The 18602-nt window shown below is 33.9% G+C and overlaps 1 protein-coding gene across 33 annotated transcripts in view; it reads left to right on the top strand.

Moving 5' to 3' along the window:
• RIMS2 (regulating synaptic membrane exocytosis 2) overlaps window positions 1-18602 on the top strand; it is a 598763-nt gene that overhangs the window by 360897 nt on the left and 219264 nt on the right. For 32 of the 33 annotated variants that reach the window (XM_046014324.1, XM_046014271.1, XM_046014350.1 and 29 more), the window contains 3 exons: window positions 2746-2814; window positions 9103-9259; window positions 11192-11308. The exons of the other annotated variant lie outside the window; for it this stretch is intronic. In XM_046014324.1, the coding sequence (XP_045870280.1) occupies window positions 2746-2814; window positions 9103-9259; window positions 11192-11308 (343 nt within the window). The remainder of the gene's footprint in view (window positions 1-2745; window positions 2815-9102; window positions 9260-11191; window positions 11309-18602) is intronic. 33 annotated transcript variants of the gene reach the window in all.

The following is an 18602-nucleotide window of genomic DNA, read 5'->3' as shown; positions in this document are numbered from 1 at the left end:
ATGGGAAATTTGAGCGAAGTTAAAAATTTCACAGAAACTTAAATGGAGAATGCCTATCTCGTGGCTGGTAAACAATGCTGTAATACACGCCAAGGCTCCCTAAATTGATGTATTGGCTCATTGCAGTTCATATCAAAATTCCAATAGGATGTTTTGTGCAATTTAATAACCTGAACCTAAAATTTATATGGAAGAGAAAGTGTTCGAGTTATGATGGATTTGCTTTTTGATATATAACAATATAATAACAGAGTGAGTTATTGGTTTATGGATAAATGGTCAGTACAAGGAAAAAAAATAGAACCAAATAGATCCTAGCAGATAGGATACATTTATTTATAACCAAGGTGACATCACAGATCATTGGGGGAAGGTGGAATTATTAAATAATGCCGAAATATGTGTTATACGTGTGGAAAAAGCAAAGCTGCATCCTTATCTCATACCATACATAAACTCACTTCAAAATAGGTAAAGATGTAAATGCTAAAAATAGAATTTTTTAAATTTTAGAAAAAAATATGAGAATATCTGCCCATTCATAACTTAGGCACAATTTCTTTTTTTTTTTTTTAAGATTTTATTTATTTGACAGACAGAGATCATATGTAGGCAGAGAGGCAGGCAGAGAGAGAGAGGAGGAAGCAGGCTCCCCGCTGAGCAGAGAGCCAATGTGGGGCTCGATCCCAGGACCCTGGGATCATGACCCAAGCCGAAGGCAGAGGCTTTAACTCACTGAGCCACCCAGGTGCTCCTTAGGCACAGTTTCTTAAACAAGACACTGAAAACACTACTTCTAAAAAAGATTGATACATTCAATGACATTAAACTTAAGTACTTGAATTCATCAGAATGTTAAATGACAAGATTCAAGTAGAGATGACATAATTGCAATATATTTAACCTCTAGAATTACTAGCAAAATAGATTGACTTCCATAAGGAACATAATAAGATTTGGAAGGAAGCAACAATTGCAAATCACTTACCCAACTATCCCCCAACTCTATGCACAAACCCACGCAAGGCCACTCACAAAGGCTAATAAAATGAACTTCATTTTTTGCTGGTGTCATTCTTATACCAGAGGCAGATCTGATTCTTGACCAATACCAAAAGCTTGTAATCTTTATGCTGTAGTATATCTGGCACATTAAACTATCATTACCCTGTCCTTGAGCATTTACATTTACAAGGTGAAATCTTGTTATAAGCTGAATAGGAATTCTTATTACGTCTCTCCTCAATAGCTTCATCTGTGGTATCCCCTTTTTTTCCCAAATCCATTTATAATGTATACACTAATTCTATAAATCCTTCCGTGCTCAGTCTTTTGGGCTATTGTGTGGTAATTGTGGTTTCCATATCAGTTGGGGCTGTAAGAGCCTATGATTAGATTGAGTTTAAAGTTTACATTAAGGCTTTAGAAGGAAAATAGCAAACCCATTCAGTGAGACCATATGATCAAAACAGATCAATGTCATTTATGTAACCATTAAAAGGAGGAAAATAAAAGTTCCTGGCAACAGACTCTTCCCTTTCTCAAGAGTGCAGGGGTAAAAACAAACCAAAAAAAAAAAGAAAGAAAAAAAATGTACAGAGTATTTCTAAGAAGAAGTTGGAAATATTGGAAGGAATTCCTAGAATGTTTAATTATTGCTACTTTGGACACCTTATAAAACGTGAGCTCTCAGTGTTTTATATACATTACAGGAAAGCATTTACTGTATGATAGTCTATTTAATGAATAACGTATGGTATAAGCAGACAAAAGTAGTCATTTCTTGAAATAACACTGTTTTCATTTATTAGGCATTTTCTGATTGTAAAGAAGGAAAAAATATTGTAATAGGGGATTCTATTGTGTAAGATGTGCCTATTTTTGAGACACATGTAGGAGAAAAAATATATTAAAAAACAAATAGCATGCTTACTTATATATGTGATATATTTCATAATTAAGTGTGAAGATAATCTGCTTTAACCATCAATTCAGTGCTATTTTTGCCATAGCATGATTCACATTTTAAAATTTTGTAATAGAGGTCTTTAATTACGTTAATTATTACTGCTCTGTTTTAGGCTATGTCTTAGAAAATGTAACTGTGTGTGATCAATACACAATTTAGATACATTAGTAAGTTCATAGATGGTTTATTTCTCATTTTCTTTTCAAAGCAATGGAGGAACAGCTAAGCTAATACTAAAAGAATATTGTTTAAGATGTCTTAAATTATACTTCTTTTCCATGAGTGTGAAAAATGAAGAATTGAGTACATTTATTAGTCATGCATGTTAGAAAAAGGCACATGAATGTTCTTGAAATAACATATTGTTTGCTTTGAAATTTATATAGACTTCAGTGCCCTAGTGTTAAAAGCATCTGAAACTGACTTAACCTAGCTATTTTAAACTTAGCTTTTTGTTCAATGGATTTTATCAATCAGCATCCAATCATATACACATATCATTTAGTATTATATATTTTTTGTACTTGATATTATTTCAAGCTTTAGGGCATTTACGAAATTTATTTTACACCTTTTAAGAATTAATTTTAAGAATGCTGTCTTCACATTATAAAATATGTATGAAAGTAAGTGTGAGCTCATAATGAATTTCCTTCTCCATTTTTTATTCTCAAGTATTTCATTCAAAATTCTTTCATTTGTTTTCAGGTTGGTGAGGAGGTTTCTTTTTCCTTAATAATCAGCAACTTTAATTATTGCTGTTGTTTACTTCATAGGGTCAAAAAGAATAAGTGATAGTGAAGTTTCTGACTATGACTGTGATGATGGAATTGGTATAGTATCAGGTAAGAATTTCAGAATTATTTTATAGTAATAAAAAGGAAGGGTTATTCATCACTATCTACCAATAAACAGATTAAATAATAAGTAAGAAAGAACTTGCCTCTTTATCCACACCCCCCCACCCCCCCCACCCCCACCCCCCCGCAAAGAAACCACCTCATGGCAGTTTAACCCCTTGAATAATTCCGGTTGCTAGAACTCTTGTATCACTTGTTAAACTGAATATTCTTACTGAAATATGTCAGTTAAGTGACTACTTCCAAGCTTTTTATTTTTAAACTACTAAATAATAAGGATTTCACCATAAATTTGAAGTTAGTGTATAATGAAACTTCTTTATCCTGCATAATAGGGTAAAAAAAAATCTTTTTGACATCACCAACATACCCAAATATGTCAAATATTTGTGCTTTTTGAAATTTTTTTCATTGTTATGTTGATTATATATCAGGTGCAGCTTTATTTTCAAATTATGGTATTGTAGTTTTAAAATATTGCCTGATTTATAGTTGGAAATTTACCTGATGACTAAAAAAAATGAAGATGATTTCAAATCCTCAAAATCTGTTACTATTAGAAATTTAAAGCATTACTGTATTCTTTTTTTTTCCATTTTCTTTTTATCAACATGAAAATCAGGATTATGATTGTGGTTTCTTTCTTTTTTTTTTTTAACCCATGTTTATTGAGCTCTTTGTGTAAACCGTCTCTCTACTTTAGAAGAGTTCACATTCAATTGGGGGAACAAAGGAAATGTACAGTTTGTTTTTGTTTTTTTTTTATAATTTTTTTCATAAACATATAATGTATTATTAGCCCCAGGGGTACAGGTCTGTGAATTGCCAGGTTTACACACTTCACAGCATTCACCATAGCACATACCCTCCCCAATGTCCGTAATCCCACCACTCTCTCCTTACCCCTCATGATTGTGGTTTCTGAGATGTTATCTTTTTGTCGGCTCATAACTTTAGTAAATTACACTTACATAAGTAACATGATAACTAAGACTTAAACGTTAATTCTGATAAAAATTTTTTTTCTTTTTTTAATGTCCTTTTTGTTTTAACTCCATCATTAATAATAGTATCAATAGAGACTGGATTCTTCAATCAATAGTTTATCAAGTGATTTGACTGTCAGCTGAACCAAACCTACATTCTCTATGAAATTGTTCCTGAGGCATTTTGAATGTGAATTGCATAAATTCATATACACACTACCTTCTTACCCCCATGTTAACTAGCATTTTAAACAAATGCTAAGTCTAGACACCAGCAAATCTGTTAGTACTTTGGTCCCCATATGAAAGGATTCGTTTTCAGCTGCACATTATGTGTCTGTCAAATTCAAAGTATCTGTTACGACCATTCAAAACCCTTTTAACCTGAACTATCAGCCTTTTCTCCATAATGAACAGTTTCAGCTGCTTTATTTAATTTTTCCAAGTTTGCAAGGCAGATGTCTTGAAAATTAACTATGCCAGAGGTAATATTTCCCATGTGCTTGCTTACTTTGTTTATTCTGACTAATTCAAGTCAGAGGTAATTTTTTATATTTGCATTGCTAATACTATTCTTCAAAGTAAATAGAAACTTTGATTGATACTGAAATTTAGGGTTCTCAGGGAAACAACTGCTGGCTTGGATTTTTGTGCCCCAGTGGTGTACTGAGTAGGGAAAGGAGAATGGTTGTAACTAACTCTAGTTTGAACCAGTTGACTCACCCCACAATGCAAATAAATGGAATATATATATATATATATGAGTTTGTAGCCACTTAGAATGTTAGTATTATTTTCTACTCTGACATGAACCAATATACAAACACATGTAAATAATTTATTTTCCATTGGGAAGGTTGAGTGATGTTTTAATAATTAGCTCTTAAATGTCACATATATATTCTAATTTCCTAAGTTCATTACCTAACCCCAGTACTCAGTTTTTATCACTTCTGAGTAGCTCTTTATATTATTAATAATGAATATTTTCTTAAAACTCTTTCTTTTTAGTTTTCATGAGACTGCATTATTTGAATTTTCTTCTTGTAGTAACTCTTCCTCCTTTTCTCAGTAGTCTCCTTTAAATTCCATAGTCATATCTCTTTTTTCTATATATATTCCCTTACCTCGGATTTCAGCGATGCTCTTTTTGTAAATGCTACTCAAAACTTTACTGACCGTCCTAATGCCTTTTCCAAGATTCTTTTCCACATGTATAACTGTTTGCCTGTGAGGCTGAGAATACTATTATCTCCTCCTTTCCAAACTGATAAACTTTCTAAATTTCTCTCTGTATAGTATACTTTTTTTTTACCACAAAGATCTGACATTTAACATTTGACAGAGAGCTTATGCACCCGCGCCTTACAAGCAGGGGGAGGGGCAGAAAGAGAGAGAGAAGCAGGCTTCCCACTCAGCAGGGAGCTCGATGCAGGGCTCCATCCCAGGACCCTGCGATCGTGACCTGAGCTGAAGGCAGACGCTTAACTAACTGAGCCACCCAGGCACCAATTTGTAGTATACTTTTAACTTCCTGGTGGGCTAATCAAATGTTTAAGAGTCATTTATTTCTTCCCTTTCCTTGCTCTTGTATCTGATCACAAATTGTTGGTTCATATTAGAACGTCCCCAGACTCCCTTGTTGGACTTACTTGCTGTCTACATTCACTACACCAGTGATCACATCTCTTCAAAGTCCCATCCTTCAAAGAGCATCTGTATGCTAAGCTTCACACATGTCGAGTCAAAACCACTTATTTGTAGCTAATTTTTTTAATTTTCTACTGCCCACTAGACATCTGTGCTTGGAAATGTAGCAGATATCTTTAACTAAACACATCTACAACTGAACTCCTGATCTTTTCCAATGACAACTCCATTCTTTTACTTGATTAAAATTTTAGATTTGTTCTTGTCCTTCTCTTTCTCTTATGTCCAACATCAGATCTTGGTCAAAATTGTCCCAGTGCCTCTACCTTCAGAATATGCCCAGAATCTGATTATTTTCTGTGTCTCCGTAGCTGTCATCCTGGTTCATCTCTTGCCTGACGTACTGCCTTTCTTCTTTCAGTCTATTCTCAGCATGGCAACTGAAGTGATCCTGTTTAGAGAAGATAGGTCATATTTAGTTTGGGCTCAAAATCCTCTAATGAGCTAAAAATCACTCAGATCAAGTGCCAAACATCTTTACAAGGCAACACAAGGCTCCACGTGATTTTCCACCTTCCTCCAAGTGTCTCTGATCTCTTCCATTGCTCCATTCCTAGCACCCTCTTCTCCCTGCTGTTGTGAACATGTTAGACTGGCTCCTATTTGGGGGTCTTTGCACTTGTCTTGCAACCCTCCTCTCTCTATATCCATATAGCAAAGCATCTGACTTCTTTCAAGTCTTTCTGAAATGCCAGCTTCTCAGTGAGTCCTGTCTATGCCTGACCACCTTATATGAAATTGCAAAATGCTTCCCTATTCTGACATTCTGGTCTCCCTTTACTCTGTATTGTGTTCCCTTTTAACACTAAATCACCTTCAAACATATCGTATAATTTTTTATTGGGATTTTTGTTGTTTCTATCATTCCACCTGGAATTTAAGGTCGCAAGGGCAAAGCTTTTTGTTTTGCTCACTGTAGCTCATAGAATAACATGCTCAAATAGTCACAAATACTTGTTGAATGAATGATCGGGTTGATTTTTTTCCCATGTAGTCTGTTCCCACTACCAGTTGTCATATTCCAACATTTTACCACTAGCTATATGTGGCTATTTATATTTAAATTGATTTAAAATAAATACATTAAAAATTCAGTTCGTTCTTAACACTAGCCAGATTTCAGGGGCTCAGTAGTCATGTGTGTCTAGTGGCTACCATATTGGACAGTGCTGATAGAGAACATTTTTAATCATTTTAGAGAGTTCTGTTGGACAATCTGTTCTACATTTTGTAGGAGCAATTAATCTTGCTGCAATCTCTCTAACCTTTAGGTTGAATTGTATCCTGCTGTCAGCTTCATCTTCCTTAATTATTATTTTGATCATGAAAGATCAGTGTAGTCTTAGAGCACAGTGAGAGCATCGGGAGTGAGATAGAATTTGCTTTAAATCCCAGACCCTATACTTGACACTTAATTTAAATTTCTTAGTAAATTTCCTAATGTAAATTTCAGTTTCCTGAAATATAAAATGGGGATAATATTTTTTTAAAGATTTTAGTTATTTGTCAGAGAGAGAGAACACAAACAGGGGGAGTAGCAGGCAGAGGGAGAAGCAGGGTCCCTACTGAGCAGGGAGACTGATGTGGGACTCAGTCCCAGGACCCTGGGATCATGAACTGAGCAGAAGGCAGATACTTAACAGACTGAACCACCCAGGTGCTCCAAAATGGGGATAATCTTTGCAGAATTGCAGAGTTGGTTCTTTCACATCATTTATAGATTCCTGAAAAAACCTTGTGCTCTGCAAAGTCATGTACTAAAAACAACAGGGCATCTGGGAAAACAGGTTAGATCAGACCATTCAAAACTCATGTAGCTTTGTAATTAAAACACTAAAAATGAAAGTGCAAGCACAATTTTAAAAGTCATGTTAACTTTTAAGCAATAAAAAGTGTTAAATGTGGAATTTAAAAATAAGATGAAGGTATCTTGGTGGAAGGAGTATGTCTAGATGGAAAGGAGGATTAAGTCTCCAAGTTATGGTGTCAAGAGAAATATTCATAAAACCAGGAAGATCCCATGCAAGAAATACTTCTAAGATGGAGTTTTTTGGACCAAAGTGAGCCAAAAGGAAGAACAGGGGAGGAATGAGCATCATATATAATTCTGTATTTCTCTAGCTTTCTGCCTCCAGCTGTGTTAATGTACTTTGCTTTCAGCTGCTATTATTTGGTAGATGGAGTGGACAGTGTTGGTGCTCTAGCCATATCCTCTTTAGTTCAGCTGGTTTACCCATCTCCATGAATGTTGGCTGCTCACAACTCACAGCTGCCCCATTTTCCAGAGAATCTGCTTTAGACAAACAGAAAATAATCCCACCCCCTTCCCACTGGCCATCTTCAGTCATGACTGGCTAACACTGAAGTACAAAAGTCCAGAACCCTTGCTGGAAAGTCAGAGAACTCTGGTACAGTTCACATTCCTGAGCCTCCAGTGGAATCAAGCTGACCTCACATTCTTACTTAGTTTCTGACCGTGCCCTGTTCTGCTAATTCCTTTCTCTTGAGACCACTCTTCCAATCATTCACGTGCACGCAGATCTTTTTCTTGCTGAATTCCTTGGGAACCTAATTTCAGATAATACTGCAAAATGGGAACAAGTTGCAAAAAATCACATAGGAACCAGTACTTTTTCTGACTTATTTCTGAAACAAATGTTGTAGCGCACCACTTTGTACAGTCCCTCGCAGAGTTCCTGGCGCATAGTACAAGTCCAATAACAACCATGGTGATCATGATGAAGATAATGGTAGTGGGGATAATATCACTTCCTGCCCAGAAATGTTCAGGTTTTTTCCATCACAAGCCTCATGATGTTTTAGACATACATAACTTGGGTCAAACTTACTTTTACTGTTTATTTCCCTACTGCTGCCCCACACTGAATTGTGGCTTTTCTACTAATTTTGAATTCCTTCTACTTTTCTCTCCATCAGTCAAATATCTATTGCTTTCTTTAAAAAAAAAATCTATTGCTTTCTAACATTCCTTTGAGTTCTCTCACTTCTAATACATTTTCTAAGTGTGTCAAATCATTGAGATGTTTCCCTCCTCCAAACTGTTGTGGTTTTAGTCTCGGGCATCTATTGTATCTCAGCCCTGTTGATCACTACAAGAAAAACTGTGTACATTGGTACTTCAGATGGTATTCGGGATACTTCCTAATATTGTTTCTCTCAGAGAAATAACCATAGACTTTTAGGAATTTTTGTGAAGTTAATAATTTTGAATATTTATAATTGTTTTAAAGTAATTAAAAGCTCTTCTAGTTTATTGAAGGGATGAAAATGTTTTTGGAATAAACTTGTCTCTTTTAGTAAAGATAACTAACTGTATATACAAGTTTTAGCCTAACTAGCACAGTGCCTTGGACATAGTAGCTATCTAAAAATTTGTCATTTATTTTTAATGTAAATGTTTACAAAATATGATGGTATTTTGTTTTATTCCTTATGCTTTACATTTAATATATTCAGAGGCTTTCAACTTCACTAACATTTAGTTGTTTCACTAATGTACAAAATGCGGAAGGACTTAGTGGGTAGATAATTGTACACTTAATCTTTGCTCCTTTAGATTATCGACACAATGGTCGAGATCTTCAAAGCTCCACATTATCAGTGCCAGAACAAGTAATGTCATCAAACCATTGTTCACCATCAGGGTCTCCTCACCGAGTAGATGTTATAGGAAGGACTAGATCATGGTCACCCAGTGTCCCTCCTCCACAAAGGTAAGAAACCATATACTTTTTATTTGTAGGATGATATTAAAAACGTACTTATCACAAAGAATCATCAATAATTTCTAAAGGTAAAAACAAATACGTTCTTCAACAACCTAAATATTGAGAGTAATATGAAGTATGGGCTACTTTGTAACTTTGATTGATGTACGTAGTCTTTTATGTGAGAGTTCAAAATCATAAAGAAGACCCAGATTTTCAGTTGCTTATCAATACTGAGCATATCTAATTAGAGCCAACTAACTACACTCTTGAATGACAGTTACCAATGCTTTAAGGAATAGGGGGAAATAAACTTCTGAGGGGGTTTTAAAGTCAGGAGCAATCATGCAAAGAATTAAAGAAGAAACACAGGTTGGGGGAAGAATGTCTTAGAAAATCTACAGCTCTAGGTCTTATGCCTCCTAGAAAACTCTAATCAATCCAGTTAAGTACAGAAAGGCTTACAGGAGTAAGAGCCTTGGAAATAATATATTTACTAACAAGAAATATTTATAGAACTCATTTTATATACTTGCAAAGTTTAAGAAAATTTGAACTCTTAGTATGATAGTTTTAGAATGCTTGTATTGAATGAATGATTTATTTTTAGATTTCGATTTCTTCCTTATGGTTCTAATTTTATACATGGTATTGGGCTATCTAAGAGAACTTAAGGTTTGTTACATTTATAAATTTTATTTAGTGTATAAGGATGTAAGTACTAGAAAGTGTTACTTAATTTAGACAACTGAAGTAATTTAAAAATAATAATATATTAAGTTCATAAAAGTTTAAAATGATTGATTAACTAAATTTGTAAATGGGACTAAAATTATTAAAAATTTCCTGAAAAGTAATTGCTCAAATGTGGTAGACCTATCAATAGAATAATATTTATAATCTGAAATTTAAAGTTTAAGAAAGGACTAGATTTTGGATTTTAAGTTAAATAAATTAAGCCATTTCTTTTTTTTTTTTTTAAGATTTTATTTATTTATTTATTTGACAGATCAGAAGTAGGCAGAGAGGTGGGGGGGGGGGGAGCAGGTTCCCTGCTGTGCAGGGATCCCAACGTGGGGCTCAATCCCAGGACCCTGGGATCATGACTGGAGCCGAAGGCAGAAGCTTTAACCCACTGAGCCACCCAGGCGCCCCAGGCTCAGTGGGTTAAAGCCTCTGCCTTCAGCTCTGGTCATTTCTTATTTTTAAAAAGGACATTGAACATTATATCAAAAACCAGTGATGTACTATACCTTGGCTAATTGAATTTAAATTTAAAAACTAAAAAAAAAAAAGAAAAAAAAAAGGATGCTTGACTTTTACCAGGGAAAGACTATTTGAACACATCTAAAAAAATAGGCGAAGTTTTAGAATAGATTTAGCTGTGCCTAACAGAAAACAATAGCAAAAGAGGCTTATTCTATCATGAAAAAGAAGTGTGTAAGTTGACAGTTCAGGCCAAGAATGGTAGTTTAAAAAAACTCATCATTGATCATTTATAAAGACTTCAATTTAGATTTTTAAGAAACAGATCATAATCATTTTCCTAAAACAAGTCACTCCAATATTATCTATACACAACATGCTGAGCTCATTTTCTCCACACAAATTTATTCTTCCTCCTGTATTGTGTCAAAAAATCACTGTTAGAAACCTGGGCATCATCCATTAATAATTTTGGTAATCCTTATCTCATCCTCATTGCTACCACGTTTATGTTTATCTCTGTTATAGCAGCAATCTCCTAACTTCACTGTCAGCCTCCAGTTGAAATGTATCCCATTAGCCCAAGGTGCAATTAATTAAAACAGCAAACTTGAACTTGACATTAGAGTGATTTTTTTGTCTTTTTCTACTTTCTTTATTAATAAACCTCATTTCTTAGTGTATTGTATGATTATGGTCTATTAATACATTTAATGGGTTTTGCTGTTTCAGTCGGAATGTGGAACAGGGGCTTCGAGGGACACGCTCTGCTGCTGGACATTATAATACAATTAGCCGAATGGATAGACATCGTGTCATGGATGACCATTATTCTCCAGATAGAGACAGGTAAATGGGATTAAATACTGTTAGATCTTACTATAATCACTGCCTTCAGGAAGAAGGTATAACCGTAAAATACTTTCATCTGGAACTTGGATATTTGTTATCTTAGCTTCTAACCCCATTTCCTTAATAATGCCTACATGTGTTCTCAGGACCACCGTGTAAAAAAATAAAACAAGCAAGAACAACCTTTTCTTTACTTTAAAAAAAAATCATCAGTTTTGATCCTTTGTTAAATCAAACCAGTTAAGCTAGTGAGTTTGCACATGAGGTTATAAGGATAATTATAAGGAAAATAGACATGTTATTATTTTCATGTTATCATAACCAATCATTACATGTAAATATACTTCATAAGACAAGAGATTTAAAGTCTTCTGCATTCATCAGGGAAGCCAGTGTGACTTTTTATATATAAAAGTATTGACACAAGTCTGGTTTGTTTAGGAAACAGACACAAAAACTGACTCATGAAGAGGTTTTTCCTCATGGCTTTTCAGTATACCTTTTAAGCATCTTAAAGAATTAAGATGCTTGTTGATTGCTATATTTGGAGGAATTCTCCAAATTTTCTCCATTAAATATAACAGACCTGGAAAGAACATATATTTCAGTGCATTAATCACATTAATTACTGCTAATTTGTTTTTAAGTTAAACAAATTGGTTAACCCTTGAATTCATGGTTTGGTTCTACATAAAATGAAAAATGCTATGGTAGTTCCCCCATACTGTCAAATAGGCTTGAAATAAGGATTAGCAATGAAAGCTTAGTTTACTGTTCAGAGAATATTATGATAAAATAACAAGGGAACGCAGAAGTCTCTTTGTATGGGACCTAAAGCAATTTTAATTAGAACATCTTAATCAACTGACTTGAGAAGTTCCCAATACTTATCACTGTCAATATTTATAAATTTATTTGTTTTCACCTAAATCTAGGATTATATTCAATTTGGGCTTATAATTTCATTGTGTTAAGTATACTTTTCCAAAAGAAAAGATAGGGAACATCTATCCTAATCTTCAATAGTGTCAAACAAGTATTAGCTTTTGTGTCTGAGATCTAAGAAGAAATAGGAAGTTATTAAATTAATATCTTTATTAATTGTTAAATGAAAGTTAATGTGGTATTTTATTTTTTTATTTGCTTAACTTTTTCACAGTGACCTGTGTCTTTAAGGGTAATTATAGGTGTGGTATCTATAGAAATCAATTTACATCAAGTAGATACTAGTGAAAGGAAGATGAACCGTATGGGCATGATCAGGAGTTGGAAAAAGTCATATTAGGGTGGTTGAATGAATACTTTTATTACATTATAGAATTCTAATAAATTTTGATCATCTCTGGAAATTATTTATATAGCGATTCATAAAGTCCTTATTCTTTGAAAGTTTGTTAAGGCAGTGATGAAAGAAAAAAGTCTGAAATGGCTTTAAATCTTTCAAGTTTTCACAAAGTTTTTCCTTAGATAAGAAATGGACTTAATATTTTCTCTGAAAATAATATGGTCTAAATTTTGCAGTAAAGAATAGAATAAAATTAACTTCTAGAATTATATTCACAAACAAAAATACTCACCGTCATGTCAAACACATAATAATTTATCAGTATTTTAAGACATTGGCCATAGCATTAATGATAAAAGACTTGCTTTTAAATCTTTGGTACATAACTAGTGTAGTCATAACTGATATGTCATTACATTTTTTCTTATTTACTTTACAACTTTATGAATCTTTTAGTTTGACAAAAATGTTCAAGTAATTCAGAAGTTTTGGAGGAATTTGACCTCTGGGGTTTCATCACTTTTTTAGAGTGCTATAGATTACCAAATCATAATTACTCCTAATTGTGAGCTGTCTTAAGTTTTTTTTAAATGACTAAAATAGAATTTCTTTTAACTAGGACTATAAAACTATTTCTAATGTTATTTATGAGTTATCTATGTAAACATTACTTATTAACATGAGGGATCAGAAATCAAAAAGGTACAATGGTATCCATATTAGGTAGTCTATCACAATATTAAACAATGCTTTCTTAATTTCTGTTTTATTCTTTATATTCTAAATGTTCTAAAAGATTTTCAATACTAGAATGCACGTGAAGACAACTGTAATTTTTATGCACTCTTTAGGAGGTAAGAATAGACCTCTCACAGTGAATTTTCATGAGTAATGTTTTATATAGTCAATTAATAATACTGTTGATTAAAAAGCCTTAAAGAGAATTTCCTTGGAGATAGTAAAATTTAGGCATTTTGAGTGGTGCATTAACTTTTCTTGTCAACAATAAATGGTGCACTGGACCAGAAGAGTATTTTATTGAATATACTTGCTGGCCATGGTTCTTTGGGAAAATTAATGTCTTTGACATTTGATTTCCTTATCTATAAAATTAGAACATTAGTACCAACTTTATAGGGTTGTTGTGTAGATTAAATAACACAGCACCTCAAGTTGCATAGTACATACTCAGAAAATGTGCCTTATCCTTGACATTTTAAAGGATCTTGTGGCTTGCAAGTAACAAGCACATCTTAATGTACTTATTAACTAAACAGAAAAACGAGAAATCAGTTAATACAGGTACTTTTTAAAAAGCTTTGTAGAGAGTATAGAACATGAGTTAGACCTTGAAAAAAAGCTTATTTAGGCAAGAACAAGAGCATAAGTACAGAGGCAGAACACACATATATCAGAAAGACCCAGTGTGAAGAATGAAGGACTTGGGACATATTGGAAAGTAGTGTATGAAGATAATGGCTTTTACATTGGCTGCATTGGGTGAGAAATGATGCTATTTCACATCAATGTATAGTGCCTAGTTAAACATAAGTGGTATAAGAAGGAGATAATAGTGTTCATATCCTTTTCTTATAGGTAATGTTAAAAAGAATTATATATTGGGTGCCTGGGCAGCTCAGTTAAGCAGCAGCCTTTGGCTCAGGTCAAGGTCCCAGGGTCCTGGGATCCAGCCCTGCATTGGGTTCCCTGCTCAGTGGGAAGCTTGCTTCTCCCTCTTCCTCTGGCCTCCCCTTGCTTATGTGCTTTCTCTCTCTTTCGGGGTGGGGGTGGGAAGGAAATATATATATATATATATATATATATATATATATATATAAACTTGATTGGATATTTATATCTCTGCACATCTCACTCTGTTATCATAGTCAAAATCCTATTCTGTGTTATTTTTAAGATTTTATTTATTTGGTAAAGATTTATTTATCTATTTATTTATTTGACAGACAGAGATCACAAGTAGGGAGAAAGGCAGGCAGAAAGAGAGGGAAGCAGGCTCCCCGCTGAGCAGAGAGCCTGATGCAAGGCTTGATCCCAGGACCCTGGGACCATGACCTGAGCCGAAGGCAGAGGCTTAACCCACTGAGCCACCCAGGTGCCCCAGATTTTATTTATTTATTTGAGCGAAAGTGACAGAGTGTGAGAGGGGAGAGATTCAAAGGAAGAAGCAGACGCATGATCCCAAGACTCCGGGATCATGACCTGAGACAAGCCAGTTGCTTAACCAACTGAGCCACCCGGGTGCCCCAAAATCCTATTCTATTTTGAAAAGAAAATAGATTTTTTACAAGTAATTCAGAAACTTGGATGCAGGGTTATTAGCTAAAATGATGAATTATAACAGACATCATTCATCTTCCTCTCCATCCCCCATACTTTTTGGATTATTGTGTCTCTGGTAAATCCTGGTAACTACAACTGGGAACATAGTTTTTCCGGGGCAACCTATGTGGCTTTGGTTTTAGAAACTATTTCAAGAGCTTATTTGTTTACATGAATTAATTTACTATTAGAATTAGAATTAGAATAAGAATAAGAATTTACTATTAGAATAAGATAAGAAGATTAAGAATTAGAATAAGAATGCTATTAGAATAAGAATAGAATAAGAATTAGATAAGATAATATTTCTGTAACATGTCAGAGGTACCATACAGTAGTCATTTTTATGTCTATCCTGGATGCCAAAATATATTGGGTACATTTAATTCTATGCAGTATACCATTAGCATAATAAAAAATACAATTAACACTGGCCTAAGATACATTACTTCATAAGCTTTTTTCTTTTGCGCATTCAGTTAATACATTTATATTCTAAAAAGAAAAATGTCATATGAATCTCTAGGATACCTCACACACTTATGCCTATTTCTTACTTTTATCAGCCAACCAGCTATGAGAAAGTGTCAAAATTACCCATAACTATTTAGTCTTCTTGGTCCTTTTAGTTATCAACTATGAGGGGAACACATCTCTGAAAGTTTGAAAATACAGAGAAGGTAAATGCAAAAAAGAAAATTCACTTTACAAAAATAATACATTTTATTATATTTCAGGAGTATGTTTTAACATAGTTAAATCATACTGAGTATATTTTAGGAACCATAAAGTAGCAAAACATTAACAATACTAAAGACACAGAGCATAAAGTTTTGCAGTAAGTTGAGATTGTTGGAAACTTTGTTTACAAAAACTATAGGTTATTTAAAGATGAGTTATTATATTTCTTCCTTTTGTAGTCCTTTTTGTTTGGTGGTTTCTGAAAGGGGGCATTCAGGCTCATCTGATAGAATGGAAGGATAATTCATTATAAATACAATTTTTTTTCTATCTTTAAAGATTACATTTCTTAATAAGAATAAAAGTGTGTCTAGAAATTAGATCAGTATTCCATTTCAATTATTTGAATAGTGAAATTTGTCATTATTATTTTTGAATCTGTAACTTTTTTTTCACTTTTTAAAATTTAGTAATTTTTTTAGTTTTTTTTTTCTTTTATAATGAATTACTTCTCTGCTCAATTTTTTAAAACTTTCAAAGAGTTTGGATCAATTGCAATTTTTAACCTAACTTTTTAAGTCATGATGTGTATTCATGACAGTATGGTTTGCTTAGGTTTTATAATTCCATTGATTTTGGAAGAAAAGCAAGAATGATTTAATTGAGAAGAGTAAATGAAATGTTTTTATGTTGTACCAAGTGGATGTGGCAGAGGACCTTGGGTGCATCTCTGGCTCTTAGGTGGATTTTACTACCAAAACAATGGTTAATTTTATGTAATATTTTCATCGATGTATTTTGATAGTTTTCAACAGAATCTCAAGGGGGATCATGACCAGATTGGATTAAGATGTATAACATGACTACAGACAGTAAGGATTTGACTCACATAATTATTGAGGTCAAAAGGGCCAACTATGCTCTGTGCAAGCTGGAGCCCATGAAATGATGGCATAATTCAATCCAAGTCTGAAGGCTTGAGAACCAAGGTGGCCAGTGTCATGAATTCCAGTTGGAAGGCCAGAGAGATAAGAGATGTCCAGCTCTAAAGTGAGGCAGGAAAAGGGAGGAATTCATCCTTTGTCCTACCTATGTTCTGTTGAGCTTCTCATCAGATTCTATGATGCTCACACAGATTGAGGAGGCAATCTATTGAGTCCACTGATTCAAATGCTAATACCACGCTGAAGCCCCTCACGGACACACCCAGAAATAACATTAAATGTGAGCACCCCTTGGGCCAAATTAACTTGTCATAAAAAGGGAAATAAAACAAACTGATGTTTGATAAAGTTGATCCTTGCTTAATGTTTTCTTTGTCTTTATAGAGACAAAATGAACTATAAGACACCTCAAGGAAAAATTAGAAATTGATGATGACATATATGTTCTGTGAATTTGAAACTTTTAATAAGTTTTGAAGTTTACGTATTTTTATTGCTCAAGTAATTTTCAGAGAAGATCTATTTGTTCTGTGCAATAAATCCTAACATCATAATTGTTGGGTATTACTCCTACTCTTTGTAATGCCAGGAATGTCTTTTTTTAAATACTGTTTTAGTTTTTATTTTATTACTACATAGGTTTGTAATGTTCTGTTTACATTTCTAGAAGTTTCTGTGATTATGTGAACCATTGCTCTCTTTGGAGGGTAGGCTTACCAGGAAAATAGTATAATTCTGTTTTTACTTTTTAGTTCAATCCAAAATGTATTTATTGAGAGTGTCTGCATGAAGATTTAAAATAGACATTCAAAATAGACATTATCCTAAACAAACAGATGATCCAACTAATTATACCAACTCATAGATACCTACTAATCCTATAATATATCAACTAATTATAAAGCATGGAAGCCTGTCAGGCCCAAGCATAATATTATTGGAATAGATTGGAGAGAAATTACTTGCTTGAGTATTTGAAAAAAAGCTTCAAAGGGAAGTTGGACTTTAGAGGTTAAGAAGAATTTTCAAAGGCAATAAAGTGGAGACAAAGGGAAGATAATGGCGTTCTTGGCAGAGTGATAAGCATGAACAGTCTCAGAGTCAGGAAAGTATGAGGTATATTTATAGAATCTTAGGTGGTCTGGCGTACCCACAAAGAAAGTTGTAATATGGGGGATGGGAAGTAATTGGATATGAAGATTGAAGTAGTTTAGAACTTAATTTGTATGCCGTTTTAAGGAATATGTACTTGTTTTTGATCTGTGAAACCAATTAAGGGTTTTAAGCAAAGTACCTGCATGATCAAAAGCATAATTTGTAATTGTCTCACTTGTAGACAGTGTGGAGAGTGGATTGGATCAGGAAAGGGATCAGAAGGAGGGGAGACAATAGGTTATTTCAGTAGACATGGTAAATCTGACTGAAGGTAGTAGCAGGAGAAAAGGAAAAGAAGAGATAAACCTGAGTTATTTAAGCAACAGAACTAGCAAGGGGTATAAATCAATTAAAGGTGGAAAATGGAGGAATTAAATTATGAGACTTAAAACTTGGCTCATTAAGTAAATATTTCAATCTTTAGTTAAAACTGGGATTACACAAAGAGGAATAGCTACAGCATTATATTAACTTTCAAAGGAGGGTTAAAGAATTATATTTGAAACTAGAGGGTCTTTTAGAGATCATGGAGTCCTTGATTCTGAAGAGGAACTTGAGGGACTGCTGTGGTGTGTAAGGACGACGCTAGATGGATAGGGACTCGTCTTCTCACTCCCTCTTTAGCTAGAGTCATTCTGATTTTATTGGATTCCTAATGATTGGCTTTACCTAAAAATTTGTTCCCCAAAAACAGTGGTCTTCTGATCAAAAAGAAAATTTGAAACTACTTGCTCCAGCCCCCTCTTTTCACAAATGCAGCACCAGGTGTCCAAATAGGCAAGTGTTTTGCTCAAACCTCAAAATTAACATGTGTTTTTATGAAGTGTCTACACGACAGTCAGGCAGCCATGTGGAGAGCCCAGGAAGCAGCTGGAAATGTGCTGTG

The sequence above is a fragment of the Meles meles genome, chromosome 1 (genome assembly GCF_922984935.1).
Source record: "Meles meles chromosome 1, mMelMel3.1 paternal haplotype, whole genome shotgun sequence".
NCBI classification, from domain to species: domain Eukaryota; kingdom Metazoa; phylum Chordata; class Mammalia; order Carnivora; family Mustelidae; genus Meles; species Meles meles.
This window is presented reverse-complemented; position numbering and strand designations above follow the sequence as displayed.